Raw genomic sequence first — 25,485 nt, 5'->3', positions numbered from 1 at the left:
CTGCCTGGCTGCTAGGTGTTCTCAGGGCTGGCAGCCCTTGGTGTTACCAGCTCTTGGTTCAATCATTTTAGTCCACTCTGAGATAAAAATCACCAGAAAAAAAAAAAAAACATCAGAAGGCAATAGAACCATTTGGACAAGGCTTTACATGGGGCCTTTGTTGCAGCACAGGGGGGAAGTGAACAGGATGAAGTCCCATACTGGCCAGATGAGACTGAGAAGAGTACTTGCGTAGGGCCAGGCACGGTATTACATGCTTGTGATCCCATCTATTCTGGAGGCTGAGGCAATATGGCAAATTTGAGGCCATGCTGAGCAATCTAATGAGACTCTGTCACAAAATAAAATTTTAAAAAGGCCTGGGGATAGCTGGACATGGTGGCGCATGCCTATAATCTCAGCAGCTCGGAAGGCTGAGGCATGAGAATCATAAGTTCAAAACCATGCTCAGCAAAAGTGAGGTGCTAAGCAACTCAGTGAGATCCTGTCTCTAAAAAAAATACAAAATTGGGCTGGGGATGTGGCTCAGTGGTCGAATGCCCGTGAGTTCAATTCCCAGTACCCCCCCAAAAAAAGGTCTGAGGATAAAATTCCAAGGCATAGTGCTCCTGGTCTCAATTACCAGTACCATTTAAAAAAGAAGAGAGATGGTTGAATGCACAAGCATGTGCTGGTCTAAGCATGCGCAGTTTCCTGTCTGCTAACCACAGACTTTCTGCTTAGTCATGCCAGTGTGCATTGGCATACCGAACTTGCATGCCCTGGCTGTCATGGGTGGGAGAAGTGCTCCTTGCCAAACCAATTGAGAATAGTTGAAGATGGGCAGAGACATGCAGAACAGCTGCAGGGAGGAGTCATCAGGATGGCCACAGGTTGTCCTGAAGCTGCCCCAGGAAGTGAAGTCTCTTAGAGCAATTGCCTGGCTTCTGGAGGGGTGGTGGCAGAATTGGAGGCTCTCTGAGCAATCACGAGGTATATGAAGCAGTCCTGGTGTTCTCAGCTCACACAGTCCACAGAAGAAGCAGCCACTTGATTGATAGCTCTGGTAGCTTCCCTGGGAGTGGTAGGGCTAAAGTTTGGACTCCTGATGTCTCCAATGGGATCCTAGAAGCAGCGGCAATGTCAACTGTAGTTCAGCTGGGATGGGGATCCGAGGGATGAAAGCAGTGGCCCCCTACGTCTTCCTGACCCAGCGCAGGACTGAGCTATCAGTCTACCTGCTTTACTGCTGTAGCTGTCAGAAAATGGTTGGAGAGCAGTGGTTATATCAACAGCAGCTTCCTTCCCTAATCTCTCTGAGGCAGCTGGAGTTGACATTATATACTGCAAGCCCTGCAGTCCCAGCTCCTGTCTCTGCTCTAGCTATACGCCATTTTTGTCAGCACTGCCCAGCAGCTTGGCTGCACTACTGGGTGGCAGCAGCTGCAGCCCAAGAGCCCAACATGTGGGCGGAGCTACCAGCTGTCAATTAAGGTGCTCAGTGTGAGTATACCACTCTTGCTGGCCCCAGGCTGCTTTACTGTCAAAGGAAAATAGTTTCTTTGGAGGACTTTCAGGCTCTTCTGTCTCACCTCCTTAATCTAACTCCTACAACAGAATAAATTCTAATAGATAATGAAACTAAAGGTCTCAGTAACTGAGCTGCCACCAAGGTCTCAACAGCTTCTCCCTCTGAGTCCTCTTTTTCTCCAAAGCCCTATTCCCTCTGCCTACTTCCTGCTGGCACTGAAGATTATATCCATATAAGAATTCAATAGAAAAACCGCAGGAAGACCCTTACTACTGTCTAAGGGATTGCTGATTATTATGATGAAAGGAAATTAGTTAAGGCCTTTAAGTAAAGAAATTTGCCTGCAATGGTACAGTAATTGAGCATACAGAATTTGGAGAAGTAATTCAGCTTTAGAGGGACTAGCACAAGAACATATGCCATTTCCTGGTGTAGACTGGCCTAGCTAGGGACAATCAGCTAAAGGTTTATGACTTTTAAGTGCTTGTGGCTTAAGTGAGGATTTCTGTGCAATGAGTAGTTTCCCTTTTGTCCCTTGTCACAAGTGTAAGAACCTCACAGCTTGTGTAATGTAACTCTGTGGAGTCTACTTTTAACTTGGACTACTGTAACTCCTTCATGCAATAAACTGAAAAGTTATAAAAAAGAAACTAAAAAAAATGTATAAGCCAGGAGTGGTGACACATGCTTATAGTTTGAGAGGCTGAGGTGGGAGGATCACTTGAGCCCATGAGTTCAAGACCAGCCTGAGCAACAGAGTGAGACTCCCATCTCAAAAATGGGGTGGATGGGGGGGATCAGGTATAGCTCAATGGTAGAACACTTGCCTATTATGCACAAGGCCCTGGGTTCAATCCCTAGCAATAACAATTTTTTTTCTTTTACAAAGAAATATGGTCAATTGAATGAAGTTGGAGAATGAATAACATGGCAGTTATGAATACGAATGGCAGCAAATGACTGATAAGTGTGACTTTTTTCCCCCAATGCTAGAGACTCACACTTGCTAGGCAAGTACTCTCCCTCACCTTTTCTTGATTTTATTTTGAGACAGGGTCTTGCTACTTTGCCCAGACTCCTCCTGTTCTTCCCTTCCAAGTAGCTGGGATTATAGGTCTGGACCATCACACATGGCTCCGTGTGACTTTTAGGATAGTGTGTTTTTATAAAACACAGTAAAATAGTATTTCCAAAACCAAAAGATAAATAGTAAACTTAGAACAATTTACAACATAAAAGATAAAGTCTGATGTGTAGGAAGTTTATATATTTCCTCTTTTGGTTTCTAGAGCATCATTATAGAAGACAAAGGGAATCCTGGCTTACTTCTTTTCAGGCTTTATGTACAATGGAGACCCAATTGACCTATAACTTTGGGAAGGCTCATGTTTCCTCTTGAGCCATTTGGGAAGTTCAGGTGCTTTCTAACAGTGTCACTAGTCACTTGTGAATATGATCATAATGAAAAGCAATTAGATGATTGTCTTTGCCTGTTTCTGTTAGTATAACAGAACACCACAGATTGGGTGATTTATAAAGAATAGTGTTTAAGCTGGGCTTGGTGGTGTAACCTATAACCCCATCTACTTTGGAGGCTGGAGGCAGGAGGATCCCAAGTTTGAGGCTAGCCCTAAGCAATTTGGTGAGATTCTGTCTCAAAAATTTAAAAGGGCTTCAGTGTATAGCTCAGTTGTAGAGCTTGCCTTGCATGTGCAAGGCCCTGGGTTTGGTACTAAATACTGGGAAAAAGAATTCTCAAGATTGGGAAGTTTAGGAACTTGGTACCAGAACCTGGTAAATACCTTCTTGCTGCATTATAACATGGCAGAGGGCACCAAGGACAAGACAAAGCAAGTATGCTAACTTGGGTCTCTCTTTCTCTTCTTATAAAGTCCCTAATGCAATCATGGGATCCCCACTGTCAAGACCTCATCTAATACTAATTATTTCCACAGGGTTCCACCTCCAAATACCATTAAGAGAGTCTAATACTCCCATAATTTAGGCATGTAATAATTTTTGTGTGTTCTTTTCTCTGTTTAAAAAGAGAAAAAAATACCATTAACATATGACTTTGGGGATTAATTCTCAACATTAGTTCGGGCTAAGAAACAAACACTCAGACCATAGCAATAACTTTTTCAAAATTCTTTCCATGAGTGGTGAAATTTTTTTCTTTGTGGACTTGTGAAATGAAATGGTAGTTGGTCCAAAACATTAATAGATAACTTGTTAAGTTGAAACAGGGATAAAATGGGTCACTTATTTCCCACAGACCTAAAGATGTGCCCACTTTCAGTGGCAGCTAAAACAAAGCTCAGTCATGTATGGACTTTATCACACTACATATGCAAAGCAAATCACATAAGGAGAATAATTATTACAAATTGAGAGGAAAAAATCACAGGGTTCAATTTTCAGAGTCAATTATTGAGGATAACTGGTTTGGCTTTCTTATGACTTTTACACTTCAGTGTATAATACAACTCAGGTCATCTAATGATTTCACATACAACAATGAACAAATATAAATACTTTCACTTGGGGCTGTATTTGTAACTCAATGACATAGCCCTTGCCTAACATTCCCTAGTCCCTGGGTTTGATCTCCAACAACAAAAAACAAAAACAAGCCAGGTGATTTAGGAGGCTAAGGCAGGAGGATTGCAAGTTTAAGGTCAGTCTCAGCAACCTTAGTGACCCTGTCTCAAAAATTTAAAAAGGGCTGGGGAGGGCCTGGGGTTGTGGCTCAGCAGTAAAGTGCTCTCCTAGCGGGTACAAGGCACTGAGTTCGATCTTCAGCGCCACATAAAAACAAATAAATAAAATAAAGGCATTGTGACCAACAACAACTAAAAAAAAATTAAAAAAAAAAAAAAAGGGATGGGGATGTGGTTTAATGGTTAAGTGCCCCTGGGTTCAATCCGTAGTCCTAAAAACAAAACTAACTAACAAAACCCCAAATCAAATGAAAAAAGTAACAAAGACTTTCACTTAAGCCAAGGATAATAGTAAGGGGACAGATTTATCAAAATAAAGTCAAGGATCCAGACTAAAAGTATTTTAAAATCCAATAAATTAGATAAAAAAGATGTATTTGCCACAGAATATTTTGAGTTGGGACAGACTTCCCATTCAACAGGATTCCCTCTGAGGTTTAGTTTGTTTGTTTTACAGTACTGATAATTGAACCCAGAACCTCATGGGTGCCAGGCAAGCCCTCTACCACTAAGCTACTTCTCTGTCCCATTCCTCTGAGGGTGTTAGAATGAGAGATATTTATGACTTAAGATTATAGGGGTGGAAAAATGATGGAATAAGTAGAATTATTATATGAACTAATGCTTTTCATGTCAAACCCCCAATCTCAAAGCAAAAACAAACCCCCCCCAAAACTCTTTTTCTTTAAGGGAATTAAATACCTTGTTTATCTACTCATTTCATAGTAGAAGTCAATCTTTCTTGAGAATTTTGTTTCTTGTTCTTCAGATTCTGTCAATCAATCAATTATCATCAGGTCTTGCAGATGCCACCTACTAAGTACTTCTTAATTCAGTATATTTTTCAGTGACTCCAAGAATATCTACCTAGTCTAAATCACTGTTTCTTTCCTAATGGAAATGCCCCCTTAAGCCATTTTCCATAGTGTGACCACAGTGCCGTTTTTATAACAGACACTAATTGTGCACCTTGCTTAAAATCATTTGATGGCTTCCCATTAGTTTTGAGATTGAGACTAACACTTTGACATGGTCAAATATGCCATGTTCTCTGGTCCCTGTTTTCCTGTCTACCCTAACTGTGCCCTGCCTTACTTCTTACCTTTGCCTCACTGGACCTCTTCCTTTGATAACATATCAGTGCACATTTATCTTAAACCTTATATGAATTAGGCTTTTTATTTTCTGTATTTTATGATCCTTTGACTTCTTAGGGGATTTGCTAATCCTGGAGAGATTTTTTTTTTTTTGTCCTCAGGGTTAGCCAGATTTTTAGAGGGAAGAAACAACTTGCCTTTGAATATGCCTTTCATATGCCAACCATGTTATTCAAAGCCCATATCCTTAACTATCTTCCCTAATTCTCACCTACCAAGCTAACATTTCTCTTGCCTTAAATCACTAATGCACAATTAGGGACCAGCCCTGCAGCCCAGAACCAGCTGAGATTATTAAGGCTATCCAATCCTAAATTTATTCAAATTTACCTGCCTTGTCACCTGTTCCTTCCTATGGAAATCACAGTAAAAACTCTGGAATGTGCTCTCTCCTTGCTCCTCCTGCCTCCAGACCAGTTCTTCCCCATGTGGACCTGCATGGCATGGCATGGCATATCCCGTCTTTTTGGTATCTGTAAATAATAAATCCTTTTTTCAAGGCATCTGTCTCCATGTTCATTATCTGACTCCACAACCAATACCTGATTAAAATAGAGTTCTGGGTACATATTAAAACATGCCTTTAGGGCTGGGGCAGTAGCTCAGTGACAGAGTACTTGCCTGGCACATGTGAGGCACTGGGTTCAATCCTCAGCACCACATAATAATAAATAAATAAAATAAAGGTATTGTGTCCATCTACAACTTAAAAAAAATGCCTTCATACATGCTAGCCTTGCACCCAGAATCCTTTTACCCTTTTCCCTTTACCTGGATAAACCCTGTTATTTCCTAGATACCTGTTTTAAGGGGACCATTTTTGTTGTAAATCACCTTAAACCCTCAGTTTGGTTTATCCTCTATTTTATATTGTGTGGTTATTAGATGTCTGTCTTCTCTAATAAAAAGTAAGCTTATGAAAACAAAGGCCTTGTTTATCACAGTATCTCAGTGACTACCATGGTGCTTATTAAGTATTAATTGCAGAAAAAAAGGAAGAAAATCACTTTGAGATCTTTCACTAGATACAGTTAGAGCATTAGTCCTTAAAAGAACTTTAAAAGGAAAAAAGGAACCTAATGAACATTAAGTCATGGAGATTTTAGGTGATTTCCTAGTTTACAATTAACTTATGAGCTTTGTTTTATTTTATTTATTTTTGCGGTACTGGGGATTAAACCTAGGAATGTTCTACCTCACAGCTATATCCCTAGCCCTTTTTATTTTGAGTCAGGATCTTGCTAAGTTGCCCTTGAACTTGGTATTCTCCTGCCTCAGCTTCTCAAGTAGCCGGGATTACAGATTTATACAGGTATTTATGTTTTAAAGAGACGCAGTCTTGATATGTTACCAGAGCTGGCCCTGAATTCCTGGATGCAAGGAATTCTGCTTCATCCTAGGTTATAGATTTGTGCCTCTGCACCTGGCTCAAATTTATAGTTAATTTTAATCACCTTGTGTATACAGTATTTTACGTGAAGACATACACAAACACACACAATTTTGTTTTCATATTCTTTTTTTATTCCCTCCTCAAAACTGAAGATCACACACAGGGCCTTATGCATGCTAGGCAAGTGCCTTGTCACTGAGCCGTATCACCAGCCCTAATCTCTCTTTCGCCACCGCTCTTTTCAAGGCAGACTTTCCCTATGTTGAGCAGGCTGGCTAGAAATTTTGGACTCCAGACCTCCTCCCACCTCAGCCTCCCAAGTACCTGGAACTATAATCATGTAGTAGCACACTTGGCTTTGCTTTTGTATGTTTAAGTGACTGTATATGCACATCTCCATATTAAAAACTAGTTTTGTTGGCTGCATGATGTTCTATTGTATTGACTTGTTTTTTACCTATAAGTAATTACTTGTGTGATATTGTGATTTATATTGAAATACTTGATCTTCCTCTCAGTTTACTAGTACATAACTCCTAAAACCCTTGGAATTTCCAAAGCAATGTGTCTTTTTGTATGTTAATACATATTTTGATGCCTGGAGCAGCTCCTAGACAGTCTTAGGGTTGGGGCTAGTTGCCAGAAGAACCAACCATATGATTAGAGGTTTTTTTTTTTTTTTTTTTAATATATTTTTTTAGTTGCAGGTGGACCTAATATACTTATTTATTTATTTTTATGTGGTGCTAAGGATCATAGCCAGTGCCTCATGCATATGAGGCAGGTGTTCTACCACTGAGTTACAACTCCAGACCCATGATTAGAGGTTTGAAACTTTTATTTCCACCTCCCAACCTCCTTGTAGAGGACTGCCCAGAACTGAATATTAAGTTGATCATCATTGGCTAATGATTTAATCAGTCATGCTTATACAGTGAAATGTGCATAAAAACCCAAAAGGCCTAGGTTTAGGGAGCTTCCACATAGCTGAACATGTGGAATTCTTGGATGGTAGCACATTCAGAGAGGGCATGGAAGTGCTATATTTCACTTCCCATATGCCTTGGCTCATGTATCTCTTTAATTTAGCTGTTTTGTATAATAACCTTTATAATAAACGGGTAAATGCAAATGAAGTTTTTCTATGAATTCTGTGAACCACTTTAGAAAATTAATCAAACCCAAGGAGAAAGTTGTTGGAACCCTGACTTACAGCTGGTTGATCAGAGGCCTAGGCCACAATCTAAGGCCTGAGATTGGTATCTGAAGTGTGGAGCAGTTTTGTGGGACTGAGCCCTTAAAATTATGGGACCTGACACTGTTTCCAGCTAGATAATATCAGAATTGAATTGAATTAAGACACCTAGCTGATGCCCCTGCAGACTGCTTAGTTATTAGGTGGGGAAATTGTATGGTATTAGATGTTGCTTACAGTAGTAATGAAACTGGAGTTAGAGATGACACCAGATTCTCTGTCTCTGTTGCTGCAGTTGCAGGTGGGGTCACAGTCCTCTATGGCAGAGGCACAGTTATTCACAGCAGCAGGTGCCCGCCAGTGTCAGTGGCTGGTCTCAGCAGGCAGGGCTGGAGTTTTCAGCATCATGAATGGGATCTGGCTGGGTTACAGCTCTCCATAGCAGGCTGCGCCAGCTTAGTATTGCAGACCCCAGACCCTAGCAACCTGCCAGCAACTTCTTTCCAGGGTCTTGTCTTGTGAATTTGAAGAATGAAATCTATGGACAACAGAGAATGAGAGTGAAAGAGTAGAATTTATTTAGTCACATGAGAAGAAAAGAAAAAGCTCTCGCCAGGTGAGAGGGGAACCCATACCATAGCAGGTTGCCACTGAAGTGTACTAGTCTAGGGGCTTATATAGCTACTGGGTAGAGACGTTGATCACTATCTGTGTTAACCAGGTATTAGAAAAATGCCTATGACCTTCTGATTGTGTCCTTTTAGTCCCTGAATGTGTAGCTTTCACTCAGGTCCATCCTACTCCCCTTTTCCTACACTAGTGGATAAAGGAGTTGGCTGAAATGTTTGGAATGTTTCTATAGATTAATTTCATGGGATGATCTTTACATTTAGAGAATCCTTTATGGAGCCCATTGCTAATGTCTTAATCTCCTGTCCTATCTAGTCAGCAAGTGAGAGTAGGATAAACACTGTTTTTCCCTCAAATTTTTCTATTAGCCGTGTCAGCCCCTTTGTCTAACCAGTGTCCTGTGATTATTGTACCTGTTTTCCAGAAATACATAAGAGGTAACATGCAAGCAGAAGTATATTTTATTGTATAGAGACTTCTGTGTGAATTCTGTATTTGGTCTTTTCCCCTGATGAACTGAACTATACCACATGGGGCCCCTTATTCAAGCAGCCTTCCATATTTACCATCTCCTGGCCACACTGTGGGCCTCAACATTATATACCTCAGTTGAGAGACAGAGTGAGCCACAAAGAGGAAGAGTCTTAACTGCTTACCAGAGGAATTTTTACCCCCACCGTGACAGAATGTGGTCCCACTGTAACATTTCATCCTTTGTGAATTAAAAGGCCATCCATATGAGGATGGTGAACATAATGTTGGAAAAGTGCCTGGTCTGAAGTTGTTAGAAACAATTGTATACAAATTGTTTCTTTTAGGTTATTTGTGTGGAGGAGGCAGAATTGCTAGGCCAAAAGAAATGAAGAGTTAATGGTCTGTATATGTTATCATGCCCAAGTCATGCCCAAGTCCATCTGCTTGACACTCAAAAGCCAATACTTGGGAGCTGAGATTTGGTGGGAAAGAAATCAGGTGTACTCAAAAGCTAGCACCATGAAAGGGGGGGACCTATCCTATCCCCACAAAAAAGATCTTAGGGAACTCAAGTACACAAAAGGACTTATGGGGAAAGGGGGAGGAAAAGTGGGATAATGTACATGAATACTGCATGTTGGGTGGGGTCTTTATCAACAAGGGTGTGTGTTTGCTCACTGGCCCCCACCCCCACCCCGCACTGCTCTACTTTGGCCAGAACATCAAAATCACCCTTGACAAAACCAAAACCAAAACCAGCCAACCAAACCAATAAAACAACCTTGACTTAATGGGTCTAGTTTCTTTAGATAAACAGCAGGCTTAACCTTACTGCAAATGTACCTGCTTTGTGTTAGTTGATGCACCAAACTAAAGAATAAGGAGGAGAGTTCCATATTCCAATATAATCTGAAGTTAACCAGATGTTTTGGGTTTTATAAATCCAAAGAAAAATTATTTAGCAGGCAACATCTTAATCATTTAGGTGTGGATTTTCTTTAGAATTTAGTACAGGCAAAGGAAAGGAAGCTAAAGTTACTTTGCCAAGGACAATTCCCAAAAGAGGGGACAATGTTACACATATGTTGCTAGTTTGCTTCCATACAAAGTAAACAGTTTAAAAAAATCATTTAAGTGTATCTAAAATGCCATAGTCCATTGAAAGAATCAAAACAGTATTTTGTATTACTTTTGCTACCACAATGCATGTACTACTACTTAAATTTCCTTATTTTTTTAAAGTTTTATTGAAATACAATTGACATATCATACTTAAAGTATTAAAAGTGTACACCTCCCAATAATGCTCATTTTCTACATTTGTTATTCAGTTTCATTTGTCAATGATTTTTAGTATTTTAGAGTTTCACAATTAATACTATAATCTAATTTTATTTATTTATTATGTGGTGCTGAGGATCAAACCCAGTGTCTTACACGTGCTAGGTGAGCGTTCTACTGCTGAGCCACAACCCCAGCCCCTCCCCCAGCTTTTTTATTTTGAGACAGGTGTCACTCAGTTGCCGAGGCTGGCCTCAAACTTGGGTATCCTCTGGCCTCAGCCTCCAAGTAGCTGAGATTACAGGTATGTGCCATCATGCTTGGTTTATTTCACATCTTACGCTTAATTTTTAAATTCATTTTGAATTGATTTTTGTATATAGGGTAAGTCTAATTTCATTCTTCTGCATGTGGATTTTTCATTTTCTCCAATATCATTTATTGAAGTATTATTTTTCCCATTGTGTATTGTTGGCATTTTTGTCAAAAATCAATTATAGCCAGGCATGGTAACACATGCCTATAATCCCAGTGACTCAGGAGGCTGAGACAGGAGAATCACAAGTTTGAGGCCAGCCTCAGTAACTTAGTGAAATCCTGTCTCAAATTAAAAAATAAAAAGGACTTGGGATATAGCTCAGTGGTAAAGTGCCCTTGCGTTCAATTCCCAGTACCCCCCTCCCCAAATCAATTGTAAATGCATGGATTTAAAAAAAATTATTTGTTCTTTTTAGTTGTATATGACAATAGAATGTATTTTGACAGATTATTCATACAAGGAGTGTAACTTCTCATTCTTGTGATTGTACATGATGTGGAGTTACACTAGTCGTGTATTCATAATGCATGGATTTCTTTCTGGACTCTGTATTCTGTTCCATTTGTCAGTGTACCTGTCTTTTATATGCAGGTGCCATGCTGTTTTGATTATTATGATCTAGTTTTAGAACATACTTAAAAGCCTTTTTAATTACACTCTTATGTATATTGAAGAAGTGCATTTTTTTTTCAAAATAAAAAATAACCAAAATGAAGGGAAAATTAATACATATTATTTTTATTTATTTGACTAACACTTTATTAAATATTACTTATCACATACCTTTAGTCATTGGGTAAATTAGTAAACTCTGGCTCAATATTATTTAACAGAATTATCTTAATTAATGCCTTCTTTTTTTCAGCGTTGTAGGATGAATGAAGACACTGGTACTGATTATATAGCACCTTGGCAGCTGTCTCAGGTGGTGGATGGTGGAGGTGTTGGAATTATAGAATTAAGCAAGCACACAAATTTGACTAAAGGTGACTTTGTGACTTCTTTCTATTGGCCCTGGCAAACCAAGGCTATTCTGGATGGAAATAGCCTTGAAAAGGTGATGTATAGTATAAAAATATCTGATCCCCCTCCCTCCCAATAATGCTCATTTTCTACATTTGTTATTCAGTTCATTTGTTATCAGGTAAAAAATAAAAGCATACATGTTTTTTTCTTTTAGCTTACTGCCAGTTGTGGAAAGCTTTTATTCCTTTTCCACTATTGGCTGGGACTGTATGTGACAATTCGTAGATTACCAGAGAATGTTGTAATTTTCCATATTTATTTCTCAAATTATATATATAATATAAAACCTGAGCTATAAGCATCAAAAATATTTTATATTAAGAATTAAAATTCCTCCTATAATTATATACTTTGAAGTTTCCTGAGAAATAGCCACCTATGAAACACACTTGCTTTATGATTGATATTCCATTTCTTTTTTTTTTTTTTTTAAAGAGAGAGCGAGAGAGATAGAGCGGTAGAGAGAGAGAGAATTTTTAATATTTATTTTTTAGTTTTTGGCGGACACAACATCTTTGTTTGTATGTGGTGCTGAGGATCGAACCCGGGCCACACGCATGCCAGGCGAGCGTGCCACCGCTTGAGCCACATCCCCAGCCCGATTGATATTCCATTTCACATCAGAAATCTTGATTTCAGTTCATTTTTAGGCTAAAACTTGTGAGATTATCAATATTTGTTTTGACTACAAAAATGTAGCTTCATGTAATTCAGCATAATTTATCCGTTATCAAGGAACTTTATGTCTTTATATTTCAGTCTCCTCATGGGCAAAATGAAAGTAATAGTTATCATAAGTGAACATTATGATAATATGATAAAAGTTTTGTAAGAAGCTTTATAATATTCAAATATTTTTTATTATTACAAATATTTTTTTCTTTTTTCTTTTTTCCCCACTGACTGGGGATTGAACCTAGGGCCTTGTGGATATTAGACAAGTGCTCTACCACTGATCTACATCCCCAGCCCCACTTTTTTTTTTTAACTGCTTTTATTTTTTAAATACATGACAGTGGAATGCATCAAAATTCTTTTTTTAATATTTATTTTTAGTTCTACACAATATCTTTATTTTGTTTATTTATTTTTATGTGGTGCTGAGGATCGAATCCAGTGCCTCACACATTTCTATGGACAAGAATCATTTGCACTGCTCGCATGTGCTAGGCAAGCACTCTACCGCTGAGCCACAACCCCAGCCCCACAATTCTTATTACACATATACACAATTTTTCATATCTCTGTTTGTATATAAAGTATGTTCACACCAATTCATGTCTTCATAGATGTACTTTGGATAATGATGTCCATCACATTCCACCATCATTGCTAACCCCCTGCCCCCTTCCCTGCCCTCCCACCCCTCTGCCCTATCTAGAGTTCGTCTATTCCTCCCATATTCCCTCTCCCTACCCCACTATGAGTCAGTCACCTTATATCAGAGAAAACATTTGCCATTTGTTTTTTTGGGATTGGCTAACTTCACATAGCATTATCTTTTCCAACTGCATCCATTTACCTGCAAATGCCATACATTATTTTATTCTCTTTTATTGTTGAGTAATATTCCATTGTGTATATATATGCCACATTTTTAATCCATTCATCAACTGAAGGGCATTTAGGTTGGTTCCACAGTTTAGCTATTGTGAATTGTGCTGCTATAAACACCGATGTGGATGTGTCCCTGTAGTATGCTGTTTTTAAGTCCTTTGGGTATAGACTGAGGAGAGGGAGAGCTGGGTCAAATGGTGGTTCCATTCCATTCCCAGTTTTCCAAGGAATCTCCATACTGCTTTCCTTATTGCCCAGCCCCCACTTTTTAAAAATTGAAAATAAATTTGAGACAGTGTCTTACTAAGTTGCCCAGACTAGTCTAGATCCTTCTGCCTCAGCCTCCTGAATAGCTGGCATTTCAGGAGTGGTCACTGCACCTGGCTTGTTATTACAAATTCTTAACCATTGTGTGAAAAATACCAAAATGGAAACACTTATGTGAAACCCTAACAAATGGAGCTGGAAATCCATGAAGGATAGGCCCTCAAAACAACCATCTTGCTTTCCTATCAACTTCCTGTTCTGGTAATGGACTGATGCCACCCTTATTAATCCTTGTAATGAAGAATAATTGTTTCAAAACAACTAATGTCACTTCTTCATTTTACCTTTAAAAACTCTTGCCTTCCTTTGCCTCCCTGGATATGCACATGCATGTACATCCTGGATTGCAGTCCCTTGTTATTCCTAAATAAATGTGAGTCTATCACCCATTTTGTCCCCATGTGGAAGTACAAGGAGGTCTTTTCAGAGGTAGAGACCTCTACTTGGACTTTGAGGTTTGTGGATTGTGATGGACATCATTATCCAAAAAAGGTTCTTGACCATATTGCAGAAAATAATTTAAGGCCCTATCAGGTATGAGTAGCAGAGTGAAAGATTTATTATAATGGGAGCATATATATTCTTAAAGCAGAGTGTGGGCAATCTAAAAAGTGAGATGCACTACCAGGACTTCAGGTCAGGCTTTTATTATAGTACCTAATTATGTGCAATATGTATGATCCCAAGGGGCTGGACTTCCTCAGGATTGGGAAATACTGAGTAAGATTGTGTTTTCTCATTAGGGGGTCTGATGTGTAGGTTTCAGCTAAACAGCAGCATCTCAGGTAGTTAGGTGATTCGCCCAGAGCAATCAAATGTTAGCCTCTAGCCACACTAGGTTAATGTTCTTTTGTCTATTGCCTTTCTATTCTCATTTTGCTACATTCCAGAAAACTACAGGGAATTGGAAAGTTACAAAGTAATTTATGAGCTGTTTAGTGCAGCCTTATCTTCTGGTCCTTTTCTGTCCCTTATTTTTCTTTGTCCAGCTTATGAGTTGTCTACAAGTTGTTTGTTCTGTATGTAATAGAGATATTTTTCCTTTAGAGTCTCAGTGTTCTCTGTCCATAAATTTCTATCTCATTTTAGGTTAAATTAAAAGAGGCTAAGATATGAGTGCTATATGAGTGACTTTACACAATTATTTGTAATCTTAATGGTTCTAATACAATAGATCTAACTAGAAATTTCTTAGTAGGAAATAAAAAGGAATATTCAGCCTATCAATATGCTTATGCTATAATAAGTATATTTGGCTTTTATCCCCAGTTCCTGACTAAATGATCTCAAAAATCTTGGAATTTGCAGAGCACAGTGGTGCTGCCTATAATTCTAGCTGCTTTGGAAGCTGAGGCAGGATAATCATAAGTTCTAGGCCGATCTTAGCAATTTAGTGAGACCCTGTCTCAAAGTTAAAAATAAAAAGAGTTAAGGATGTAGCTCAGAGGTATAGCACCCCTGGATTCAATCTCCAATACCATTAAAAAAAAAAAAAAAAAAAAGGTTTAGCAGACCTGGCCCTGAAATTGGCTTCTGGAGTAGGAGCAGTTTTATGGTACTAAAACTATAACTTCTGGAATCCAACATAATGCCAGGTACATAGTGTCAGAATTGAAATGAATCAAATGATAGGTTGCATAGCTGGTGAGAACTCTATAGTGTTGGAGGAAAAAAAAAAAAGCAACTATGCTGTCAGTAGGTTTTCATGTGAGGTGTAAAGAAACTCTTTTTCTCAGAGTGCTGTAGTGGGAAATTGAGCAATTGAGGGCAGCTTGCAAATGCTTTGGGAATAGGTATTGGAAATGAAGAAGGTAATTTAGAAGGGAAAGAAAAATGGTATTTGCTGAACACAAATTTATCTCACAGTGTTTTGATACTGGCTTTATCAGTAAATCACTATTGCATACATGAACTATTTCTGTGTACTATAGATATTCCTATGTATTGCAGGCCTCATCTCTCTCATTCCTGGGGGTTGAACCCAGGGCATTATGCATGCTAGGCAGGTACCCTCCCACTGAGCATCCTCAGCCCTTTTTTCTTTTGAGGCAGGGTCTAGCTAAATTGCCCAGGCTGGCCTTGAACTTGTGATCGGCCTGCTTCACCCTCCCAAAGAGCCAGCATTATAGGCATGGTATTGCCTAGCACATTTTAATCATCATAATTGAACTACAAATAAGCTAAGGTTATTGGTGGTTTGTTAAATTTTTACCAAAATTATCCATTCCTTAAAAATTATCATAAAGGCTGGGGTTGTAGTGCAGTGGTAGAGCACTTGCCTAGCACATGTGAGGCATTGAGTTTGATCCTCAGCACCACATAAAAATAAATAAACAAACAAACAAATAAATAAATAAAGGTATCATGTCCATGTATAACTAAAATACATATATATTTAAAAATTGTCATAAACCTGTATTGTAGAGAGTCCTTCTGTATATTGTTTCAATTCCCTCTAATTTTATAGATAAGAATATAGACAGAAAAAGAGCAATGTAATTATTGGTAGCACCTAGTCAGCATATAAACATAAAACACCAAATTGAAATAGGCTCAATTTATTCTGTAATTAAACTAAAATAAATTGTATCGTATCTCCCTTTTTTGGGTTTTTGGTGCTAGGGATTAAACTCAGGGACTTGCACTTGTGCTCTATCACTAAGCTGCACCCCAGTCCCCTTCCTTACATTTTTATGGTACATATTAACCATCAGTAGTGAAAATTATTATAGCCAAGCACCATGGCATATGCCTGTAATCCTAGCACCTGTGAAATTTAGGAAGACCCTGTCTCAATAAGAAGAACTGAGAGTGTAGCTTGGTGGCAGAATATTCCTGGGTTCAATCCCCAGTACCATACACACACGCACATACACACACACACAAAAAAAAAAAAAGGAAAGAAAAAAATAGTTGGGGAGTTTGAGGTTTATTTTTGTTGTTGTTGAAGTGGGTGTCTTGCTTTGTTGCTTGGGTTGGCTTTGATTGGTCAAAAAAGGGTTTTTTAAAAAAAAATTTTATAGTGAATTTTGGTTTTTTTCCCAACTCTTTACAAATATATAGAATTTTAGCAAGACTGAAGAATAGTTTGAGGCAGAGTCTGGCTAAATTCAGAAACCATACTGAAATTATTAGTTTGCTTGGACTGCCACAATAAAATACTATAGGTTGGTGGCTTTAAACAACAGAGATTAATGTTCTATTCTGGAGACTAGAAATCCAAGATCAAGTTTCTGGAAATTTTCATTTCTGGTAAGGTCTCTCTTCCTGGCTTGCAGGTAGATAACTTCTTACTGTGTCCTCTAGTGGTCTTTGTCTGGGGTAGGCAGTGGTTGTATTTCTTACATTTATTCTAAGGGCACAGATCCTATTGGATTAGAGTCCCATTCTTTTTTTTGAGGGTGGGTACTGGGGATTGAACTCAGGGGTACTGGACCACTAAGCCACATCCCCAGCCCTATTTTGTATTTTATTTAGAGACAGAGTCTAATGGAGCTTCTGTGCTTCTGCTGAGGTGGGCTTTGAACTCCAGATTCTCCTATAGCAGCCTCCTAAACCTTAGGGATTATAGGCATGCTCCACCACGTCTGGCTTAGAGTCCCAGTTTTGTAATCTCATTTAACCTTACATAGCATCTTAAAGGCCTTATCTTTGATACAGTTACATAGGCAGGGGGCACACAATTTATTGCATAACAATCTCTACTTTGTCTTAAAACAGGAATTTCTAATATTATGTTAAAATGCTATATACTTTATTTTAGGTAGACCTACAGCTTGTAGATGGACACCTTTCATATTTTCTTGGAGCTATAGGTATGCCTGGCTTGACTTCCTTAATTGGAGTACAGGAAAAAGGTCATGTAACTGCTGGATCTAATCAGACAATGGTTGTCAGTGGAGCAGCAGGTGCCTGTGGATCCTTGGCTGGGCAGGTAAACGTCCTGAGAATTATTTAACTTTTTTAAAAAAGTTGTCATAATCGAACTTCTGGATATATGTATATAATTTAAAATATGAATGTGAACAAATTTAAATGATTATTTCACACATTTCTGGTAGAAATGATGTTATCACCCATTAAACTCTCTTAACAACAATATGATGTATATTGTAGGTTTTTGTCTCAATCTTTATTAACCAAGAATAGATATGGTAAATGCTAGAGGATTGCTGTCATCCATGCAAGGATAAGAATCATAGAGACCCCCCCTGGAATTTCACAAACTAAAGATAAATGAGGGGCTGAGGGTGTAGCTCAGTGGCAGAGCTCATGCTAAAAAATCATATAATAGGCCCTAGGTTCAATCATTGGTACCAAAAAAAAAAAAAGAACCGATATTTTTAAAAACCCTCAGGTAAGAAAACATATTGAGTTCCAGAAATAAAGTAAATCTTTTGATAGAATTCGGTTAAGTTCATTGTTTTATAGGAAACCATTAAGACAAAATATTTTATTTTAGGTGTGATTTTTAGTTCCTCACAGTCCTGAAAAATATTGAATTGTAAGGTAGTGATGTTTTAAGTCTGAGTATTCCATTTATAAAATCAGATTTAAACTGTGAATTTTAAACTGAGATTGATTTTATTCAATTTATTTATTTTAAAGGATGACATTTTCTGCCCTCAGTTCTATTAGTTTCTTTTTGTTAAAAGCAGTGTAATCTAACCTCAATTGTGATGAACTCTCCCATAAACTTAAAATATCTTGTATACTTTCACCTTTTTACAACAAACATGACAATATAAAACCATTTAATTTTCAAAATATTCCTCCTAGATTGGCCATTTGCTGGGCTGTTCCAGAGTGGTGGGAATTTGTGGAACACAAGAGAAATGCCTCATTTTGACCTCAGAACTGGGCTTTGATGCTGCAATTAATTATAAAAAAGGGAATGTGGCAGAACAACTCCGAGAATCATGCCCAGCTGGAGTGGACGTTTACTTTGATAATGTTGGTGGTGACATCAGCGATACAGTGATAAGTCAGGTTGTTTGCCAATTTATGTTATAAAGTTGAATACTGCATTTTATTTGTTGTGATTTTTTTTTATGTGTTACTGAGGGGGAAAAAACTTCATAAAATTGTAGAGTTTACTGTTAGAAATGTGATGATCCTTATTTAAGTGATATGAGAGCTTGCTGATATCTCCTTTCATATGCTAATAGATTTACTGTGATTCATCTGTTTCAGTTCTTGCCTAGCAGTATTATATTTTCACTTTAAATTAATTTTTGTGAAAAATTACAGTTGCATTTTTTAAATGAAATTGTGAAGTTCTGACCTCTAACTTGCCATTGACCAAGTCACAGTCATCCCCCTAACTTTGAGGAAATAGGTTTTCATAAATTGTGGGTATTTATGATTTTCTTTATTAAAAATGTTGTAAAGTATCAACATGAGCTATCAACAGTGCATAGTCCATTATTTGCAGCTTAGGTTACATTATTTAAATGCAAAGAAATACAATACTGCTACTAATAAATGTAGTGACAATGACAACTAATATAATTCTTTTGCTGATTAAGAAATTTGGCCAAGATCATTGTAATGTCATGTGTAGCTAATAAAAAATTTAAAAATTTTTCATTTGCCTTTATATTCCTTTGGGGTGAATTTGTTGCTAGCTAATTAAAACTTTTAAATACATATAATATATAAATCTTCAAAGCAAACTAAATTGGCAGTAGAAGATTAAATATAGTGGTCAAGCAGGTTTTCATTTAGGCAAACGTAAAATCAATAAATAGGAAAGGTGTCTAAGGAGGTAACCATCAAAAATTTTTCTGTGCAGATGAATCAGAACAGCCACATCATCCTGTGTGGTCAAATTTCTCAGTACAATAAAGATGTGCCATATCCTCCTCCACTGCCCCCTGCGATAGAAGCAATCCAGAAGGAAAGAAACATCACAAGGTACGTCCTCTGTCTTTGCCCTTATTACCAGATTCAGATTCAAGGGGGAATGTATATGAAATATATTGTTATTCAATATAGTTTTTCCTTAATAAATAAAATTCATATATATATATATATATATATATATATATGTATATTTTTACATAAATGGAGTATAATTTCTCATTCTTCTGGTTGTGCATGATGTAGAATCACTGGTCATGTAGTCATATATGTACATAGGTAATAATATCAAATACATTCTACTATCCTTCCAATACCTAAACCCCTCCCCTCCCTTCACTCCCTCTACCTAGTCCACCCTTTATTGGGAATTAGCATGTGCATATCAGAGAAAACATTCTGCCTTTGTTTTGGGGGACTGGCTTATTTCACTTAGCATGATATTCTCCAGTTACATCCATTTACCGGCAAATGCCATAATTTTATTCTTCTTTAAGGCTGAATAATATTCCATTACATATGTATACCACATTTTCTTTATCCATTCATCTGTTGAAGGACACCTATGTTGGTTACATAGTTTAGCTATTGTATGTTGAGCCACTATAAACATTGATGTGGCTTTATCAACGTAGTAGGCTGATTTTAAGTCCTTTGGGTATAAACTGAGGAGTGGGATAGGTAGGTCAAATGGTGGTTCCATACCAAGTTTTCTGAGGAATCTCCATACTGCTTTCCATAATGATTACACCAATTTCCAATCCCAGCAATGTATGAGTATGCCTTTTTCCCCACATCATTGCCAACATTTATTATTACTTGTATTCTTGATAATTGCCATTCTGACTGGAGTGAGATGAAATCTTAGAGTAGTTTTGATTTTCATTTCTCTAATTGTTAGAGATATTGAACATTTTTTCATATATTTGTCAATTGATTGTATTTCTTCTTCTGTGAAGTGTCTGTTCAATTCGTTAGCCCATTTATTGATTGGGTTATTTGGGTTTTTTTTTTTTTTGGAGTTTTTTGAATTCTTTATATATCCTTGAAATTAATGCTCTCTATTTTTAAGCTAGTTTAATAGTTAGGTTTTGGTTAATTAGCTCCTTGAAAACTCATACTTACTGGATTTGACTGAGCTGGGTTAAGTCAAGAGAGGATGGGGAAAGGAAGATATCTACAAAGAAAAAAATCACAGAACTGTTGCTAAATGGAGTTGTAGATGCTGAGCAGACATAAACAGTAGAAGTTTAGTATACTTACATTTGTAAATACACCTAAAATTATGTCTGACCAAACTCAGTGTGATTAATTCTAATATTTTAAGGATTAACAGATTTACTAGAGTTCTGGAATGGTTTCATCTTGAACTCTCACTCCTGTCTTGTTCTCTGATCATTATCCTTTTCTTCTCCCCTACAGGGAAAGATTTCTGGTGTTAAATTATAAGGATAAATTTGAGCCTGGCATTCTTCAACTGAGTCAGTGGTTTAAAGAAGGAAAGCTAAAGGTAGTACTTCTATTTTTTATCATTATAATTCTTCCTGCTACTTGATATACTTTTGTATTATTTAAATTATATTATAGCAAACATTTTTTCCTTTATCTTGCATACCAAAAGCTGGGATTATGGCATGCACCACTGCACCTAACCTCAAACATGTTTGTTTCATTATAAAAAATTCCTACAAAAGAAATGTGTACTAAATATCCTTTACCTTGCTGATGATTGTAAACTCCTAACTGTGAAGAAACCCTCTTATTATTAACTTTATATAAAATTTACTGTTTCACTTTCTGTGGATTATATAAAAAATCAATAGTTTTCCCAAAATATAAATTAGTAATATTCAAAAATATTTATGGAATTCTACCATGTATTGGAGACTCCTTTCCAAGAAAGTCATATAAGCACATCCTAGTGTCCTCACCTACTCTCCATGGATACTCTGATGTCTTTCTTAGTTGTTGGCTGAAAATCAGAAATTTTTAATTTGGGATTCAGAGATCCTGACCTTGTTCTCTTGATGTTCTTGAAACCCACAAATGATTGGCAGTTATGAGTGTGTGTGTGTATATTTTGAGAAGAGGACGTATAGCTGGGTATAGTGGCGGGTACTTATAATTTATCTCAGCTACTTAGGAGGTTGAGGCAGGAGAACTGCAATCAAGGCCAGCCTCAGCGACTTAGCAAGACCATCTCAAAATAAAAAGGGCTTATCCCCATTATCACAAAATAATTTTTTTAAAGAATACTAAAACTACTATTTTAATTTACAGATCAAGGAGACTGTGATAAATGGATTGGAAAACATGGGAGGTAAGACGAATGTATTTATTTATTATATACATGTGCTCAGCAAAAATATTCTTTTTTCTTTTAATGCTACTTCTCAGGTGTCTCCTCCCCCTTTTCTTTTTTTCTTAATTTTTAGTTTTGCTAGGCTGAATCAATATTAACTGTGTTTTGGTTGGTTGTTTTCCTTCTCTTTCTTTTTTTGACAAAGCTACGGATCAGGGTCTTATGCCTGCTAGGCAAGTCCTATATCACTGAGCTACATCCCCAGACCAGATTTTTTTCTTTCTTTTTTACAGTACTGAGAATTGAGCCCAGAGGCACTCTTATCACAGAGCCACATCCCCAGCTATTTTCATTTTTTTCTGTTGGGACAAGGTCTCACTAAGTTACCCAGGCTAGCCTCAAACTTGAGATCCTCCTGCTTTGGTCTCCAGAGTAGCTGGGATTATAGGCATACACCACTTTGCCTGTTTTTTTTTTTTTTTCTTTTAATATTGAGGATTGAATTCAGGGGTACTTTACCGCAGAGCTATATCCCCAATCCTTTTTATTTTTTATTTTGAGACAAGGTCTCACTAAATTGATGAGGATCTCACTAAGATGCTGTGGCTGGTCTCTAACTTATGATCTTACTGCATCAGCCTCCTGAGTCACTGGGATCACAGGTGTGCACCACCATACCTGTTGTTTTTTTCCTTATTTATTTATTTAATATATTTCTTTTAGTTGTCAATGGACCTTTATTTATTTATATGTGGTGCTGAGAATCGAACCCAGTGCTTCACACATAAGCACTCTACTACTGAGCCACAACCTCCGCCCCTCCTTTTTTAATCATTTATTTCTTCCCTGTAAAACCATACTCTAGGTTTCCATAAGTATTGTAATCAAGATCTATGTGAGTTCAACTTAGTGGTATTTAAGAGGTATTGTTATCACATCTCAAATAGTTTATAAAAAATGTAAGGATTGTGAAAATTACTTAGGCTTTAGGTTACTTTTTCAGATTAGCTGCTTCTGGGGCAATTTATATTAAGCAAATTGTCAATATTTAACTTTTGCCCACTATACATAGATTTAAGATATTCTCATTTAGGGCTAGGACTATAGCTCAGTGGTAGAGCACCTGCCTTGCACGTTCGAGGCCCTGGGTTTGATCCTCAGCACCAAATAAAAATACATCAACAACAACAAAGACAAATTAAAAAAAAATTAAAAATATTCTGATTTGTTCATTTAACTGAAAAGGGTTAAATCAAACTGATGTTTTCCTTTTTCAGAAAAAATTTTTAATACATTTTGTTAATGTATACTAAACATAAAACCCAGTCATTTGGCATAAGAAATGTGTACTGTATTTATTTATTTAAAAAACTTTTTGATTACAATTCTAAAATTTTTGACAGTTATTTAAAAATTGTTTTTGCTGATAATTAATTCCCATATTTATTTTCCACCAATCTTTAGACTCTGTATACATTAAACATTGATGTAAACTCAGTTTAGGTATAATAACAGTTAGTTGGGTTAGTTTTTCTTTAACTTCTACTTGACCTTTATTTTCATGACAGTTTCCTTCTGTGCTTAATATTACAATCCTGGAAGAAGTTATTCAAACTAATTTTATGTCTGACCTCTTGATAAACAAGTTTCATGGTAACATTTATCTTTTCAGATAATCTATATATTTTTTTCTTTCCAGCTGCATTCCAGTCCATGATGACAGGGGGTAACATCGGAAAACAGATAGTTTGTATTTCAAAAGATATTTCTCTATAATTGTCATCTTCAAGAAAAATCACACATATTTCTTTCCACCTTACACAAAGATTTTTAAGATAAAATTTTTTAAAAAAAAAAGTACAGGGGGCTGGGGTTGTAGTTCGGTGGTGGAGCGCTTGCCTCACATGTGTGAAGCACTGGGTTCAATCCTGATCACCACAATAAAATAAAATAAAGGTATTGTAAAAAAAAAAAGTACAGATAGCTCTTGATTTGAATGTGATCAGAAGAATATTTTCTTACATAACTTAATTCTTTTTTATATCTTAATATCATGTGTGCACTCTACATCTAACATTACCTAAAATAATATTGAAATTAAAATCATCCATTTTTCTTTTGTTAAAACATGTATGACATAATTGTATCAGACATTCTGAAGTTACTGGAGATTTGATGCAACTGTTAATGCATCAAATTTATAAATTTTTAAAAATAACGTCTATTTAAAATAGAATAAGTATTCTATTTGAAATGAGAGGCATGTAGTAAACATTTGTTGGACTGGAGAAAAAAAACTTCACATGATTCTTAAACTGAAACTTGGAATAAGAACAGAATTGGAATGGCCTTTCCATATTGTAGGTGGAAACAGGACTAAATGGTATGATATGTATGTAAGGACTGCAGGGTAGGGTTGGTTGGGTGTGATTCAGAGCTTGTGGAACAGTTTTTGCAAAAGGAAAACAGAGGTTTGGGGTTGGGAGTGATATGAGAAAATAAATGGCTGAAGTTATTTGGTTTGAGAGACCCAGAGATCAGGATTTAATCCAAAGGATTATCTATTAATGTTTTGCCAAATAATTCACTATACTGTCTAAAAACCCAATTTATTTTATTTTTTTTTTAAATTTTTTTTAAAGAGAGAGAGAGAATTTTAATGTTTATTATTATTATTTTTTTTTTCGGGGGACACAACATCTTTGTTTGTATGTGGTGCTGAGGATTGAACCCCCGCATGCATGCCAGGCGAGCACGCTACCGATTGAGCCACATCCCCAGCCCTAAAAACCCAATTTATATATTGATAAAAGCATATGTTAATCTTAGTTTAGTGTGCAAATATTGACAAATAGTTGTCAAGATTAGAGAGCAAGTAGATATAAACTTACTGGGAATTTCAGATAACTAAACAAGGAGGTTTGGGGGTGTAACTCAGTAGCACAACTCTGCTTGACCTTGAGGTCAGTCCCCAGCACAAGAACACCTAAAACAACCAAAATCAAAACAGAGACGGCTTCAGAAAACAACAGGACTGACTGGGAAAATTAACCAATGGTTGTAATCATGAATGTTCAAAACCTATATTGATGCACCTCTAAGTAAGTTTGTTTTATTAATTGTATCCAACCCTTTGAAACAATAAAATTGAAGATGTTTTTCTGTGTATGGTAACCTGTTTTACACACTGCCAGTGTGTACACAAACACACACATTTAACTGGGAATTGAACCCTGGGTGCTTTACCATTGAGCTACATCCCCAGCCCTTTTTATTTTGTCTGAGATGAGGTCTAAATTGCAGAGGCAGCTCTCCAACTTGGGTTCCACCTGCCTAAGCTTTATTGGGTAGCTGCGCTGCTGCCAATGTATTTTTGAATGTGAAATTAGTAAAAGTAGATTCAAATTGTGTTGGTAAACACTCACTCCAGTGAATTTCAGTTGTCTTCTCTTCTTTTATATATTTTTCCTCTACCATTTTCTTTTCTGAGGGGTTTTATCTCTTCTCTGTATGCTGATAGCTCCCAAGTCTACACTTCTTTTCCTGACTTCTTACTTGAGCTTTGGATCTTTACCTTCAAGTAAATATCCCGTTGGTACTTCAAACTCTGCTTATCCAAAAAGAGGAATTATATTTCCTTGGATCATCGTGTGCCTAAAGATATCATTCACCCATTTATATGTGCCTGGTTTATCTTTTACCTTGAAATACCTTTTTAAAGAGAACTCCTTT

General features: G+C 37.0%; 1 protein-coding gene across 4 annotated transcripts in view; it reads left to right on the top strand.

Moving 5' to 3' along the window:
• Ptgr2 (prostaglandin reductase 2) overlaps positions 1-24,911 on the top strand; it is a 41,892-nt gene extending 16,981 nt beyond the window's left edge. For 3 of the 4 annotated variants that reach the window (XM_027931706.2, XM_027931707.2, XM_027931705.2), the window contains exons 4-10: positions 11,545-11,736; positions 17,353-17,523; positions 18,369-18,578; positions 19,384-19,505; positions 20,874-20,961; positions 21,732-21,771; positions 23,453-24,911. In XM_027931706.2, the coding sequence (XP_027787507.1) occupies positions 11,545-11,736; positions 17,353-17,523; positions 18,369-18,578; positions 19,384-19,505; positions 20,874-20,961; positions 21,732-21,771; positions 23,453-23,529 (900 nt within the window). In that variant the 3' untranslated portion in view covers positions 23,530-24,911. The remainder of the gene's footprint in view (positions 1-11,544; positions 11,737-17,352; positions 17,524-18,368; positions 18,579-19,383; positions 19,506-20,873; positions 20,962-21,731; positions 21,772-23,452) is intronic. The other variant, XM_071607687.1, reaches the window with a different exon arrangement.
• The last annotated feature ends 574 nt before the right edge of the window (positions 24,912-25,485 follow it).

The sequence above is a fragment of the Marmota flaviventris genome, chromosome 2 (assembly GCF_047511675.1).
Source record: "Marmota flaviventris isolate mMarFla1 chromosome 2, mMarFla1.hap1, whole genome shotgun sequence".
Classification (NCBI taxonomy): domain Eukaryota; kingdom Metazoa; phylum Chordata; class Mammalia; order Rodentia; family Sciuridae; genus Marmota; species Marmota flaviventris.
Note: the sequence above shows the minus strand (reverse complement) of the source record. Positions and strands in the feature narration are given on the sequence as shown.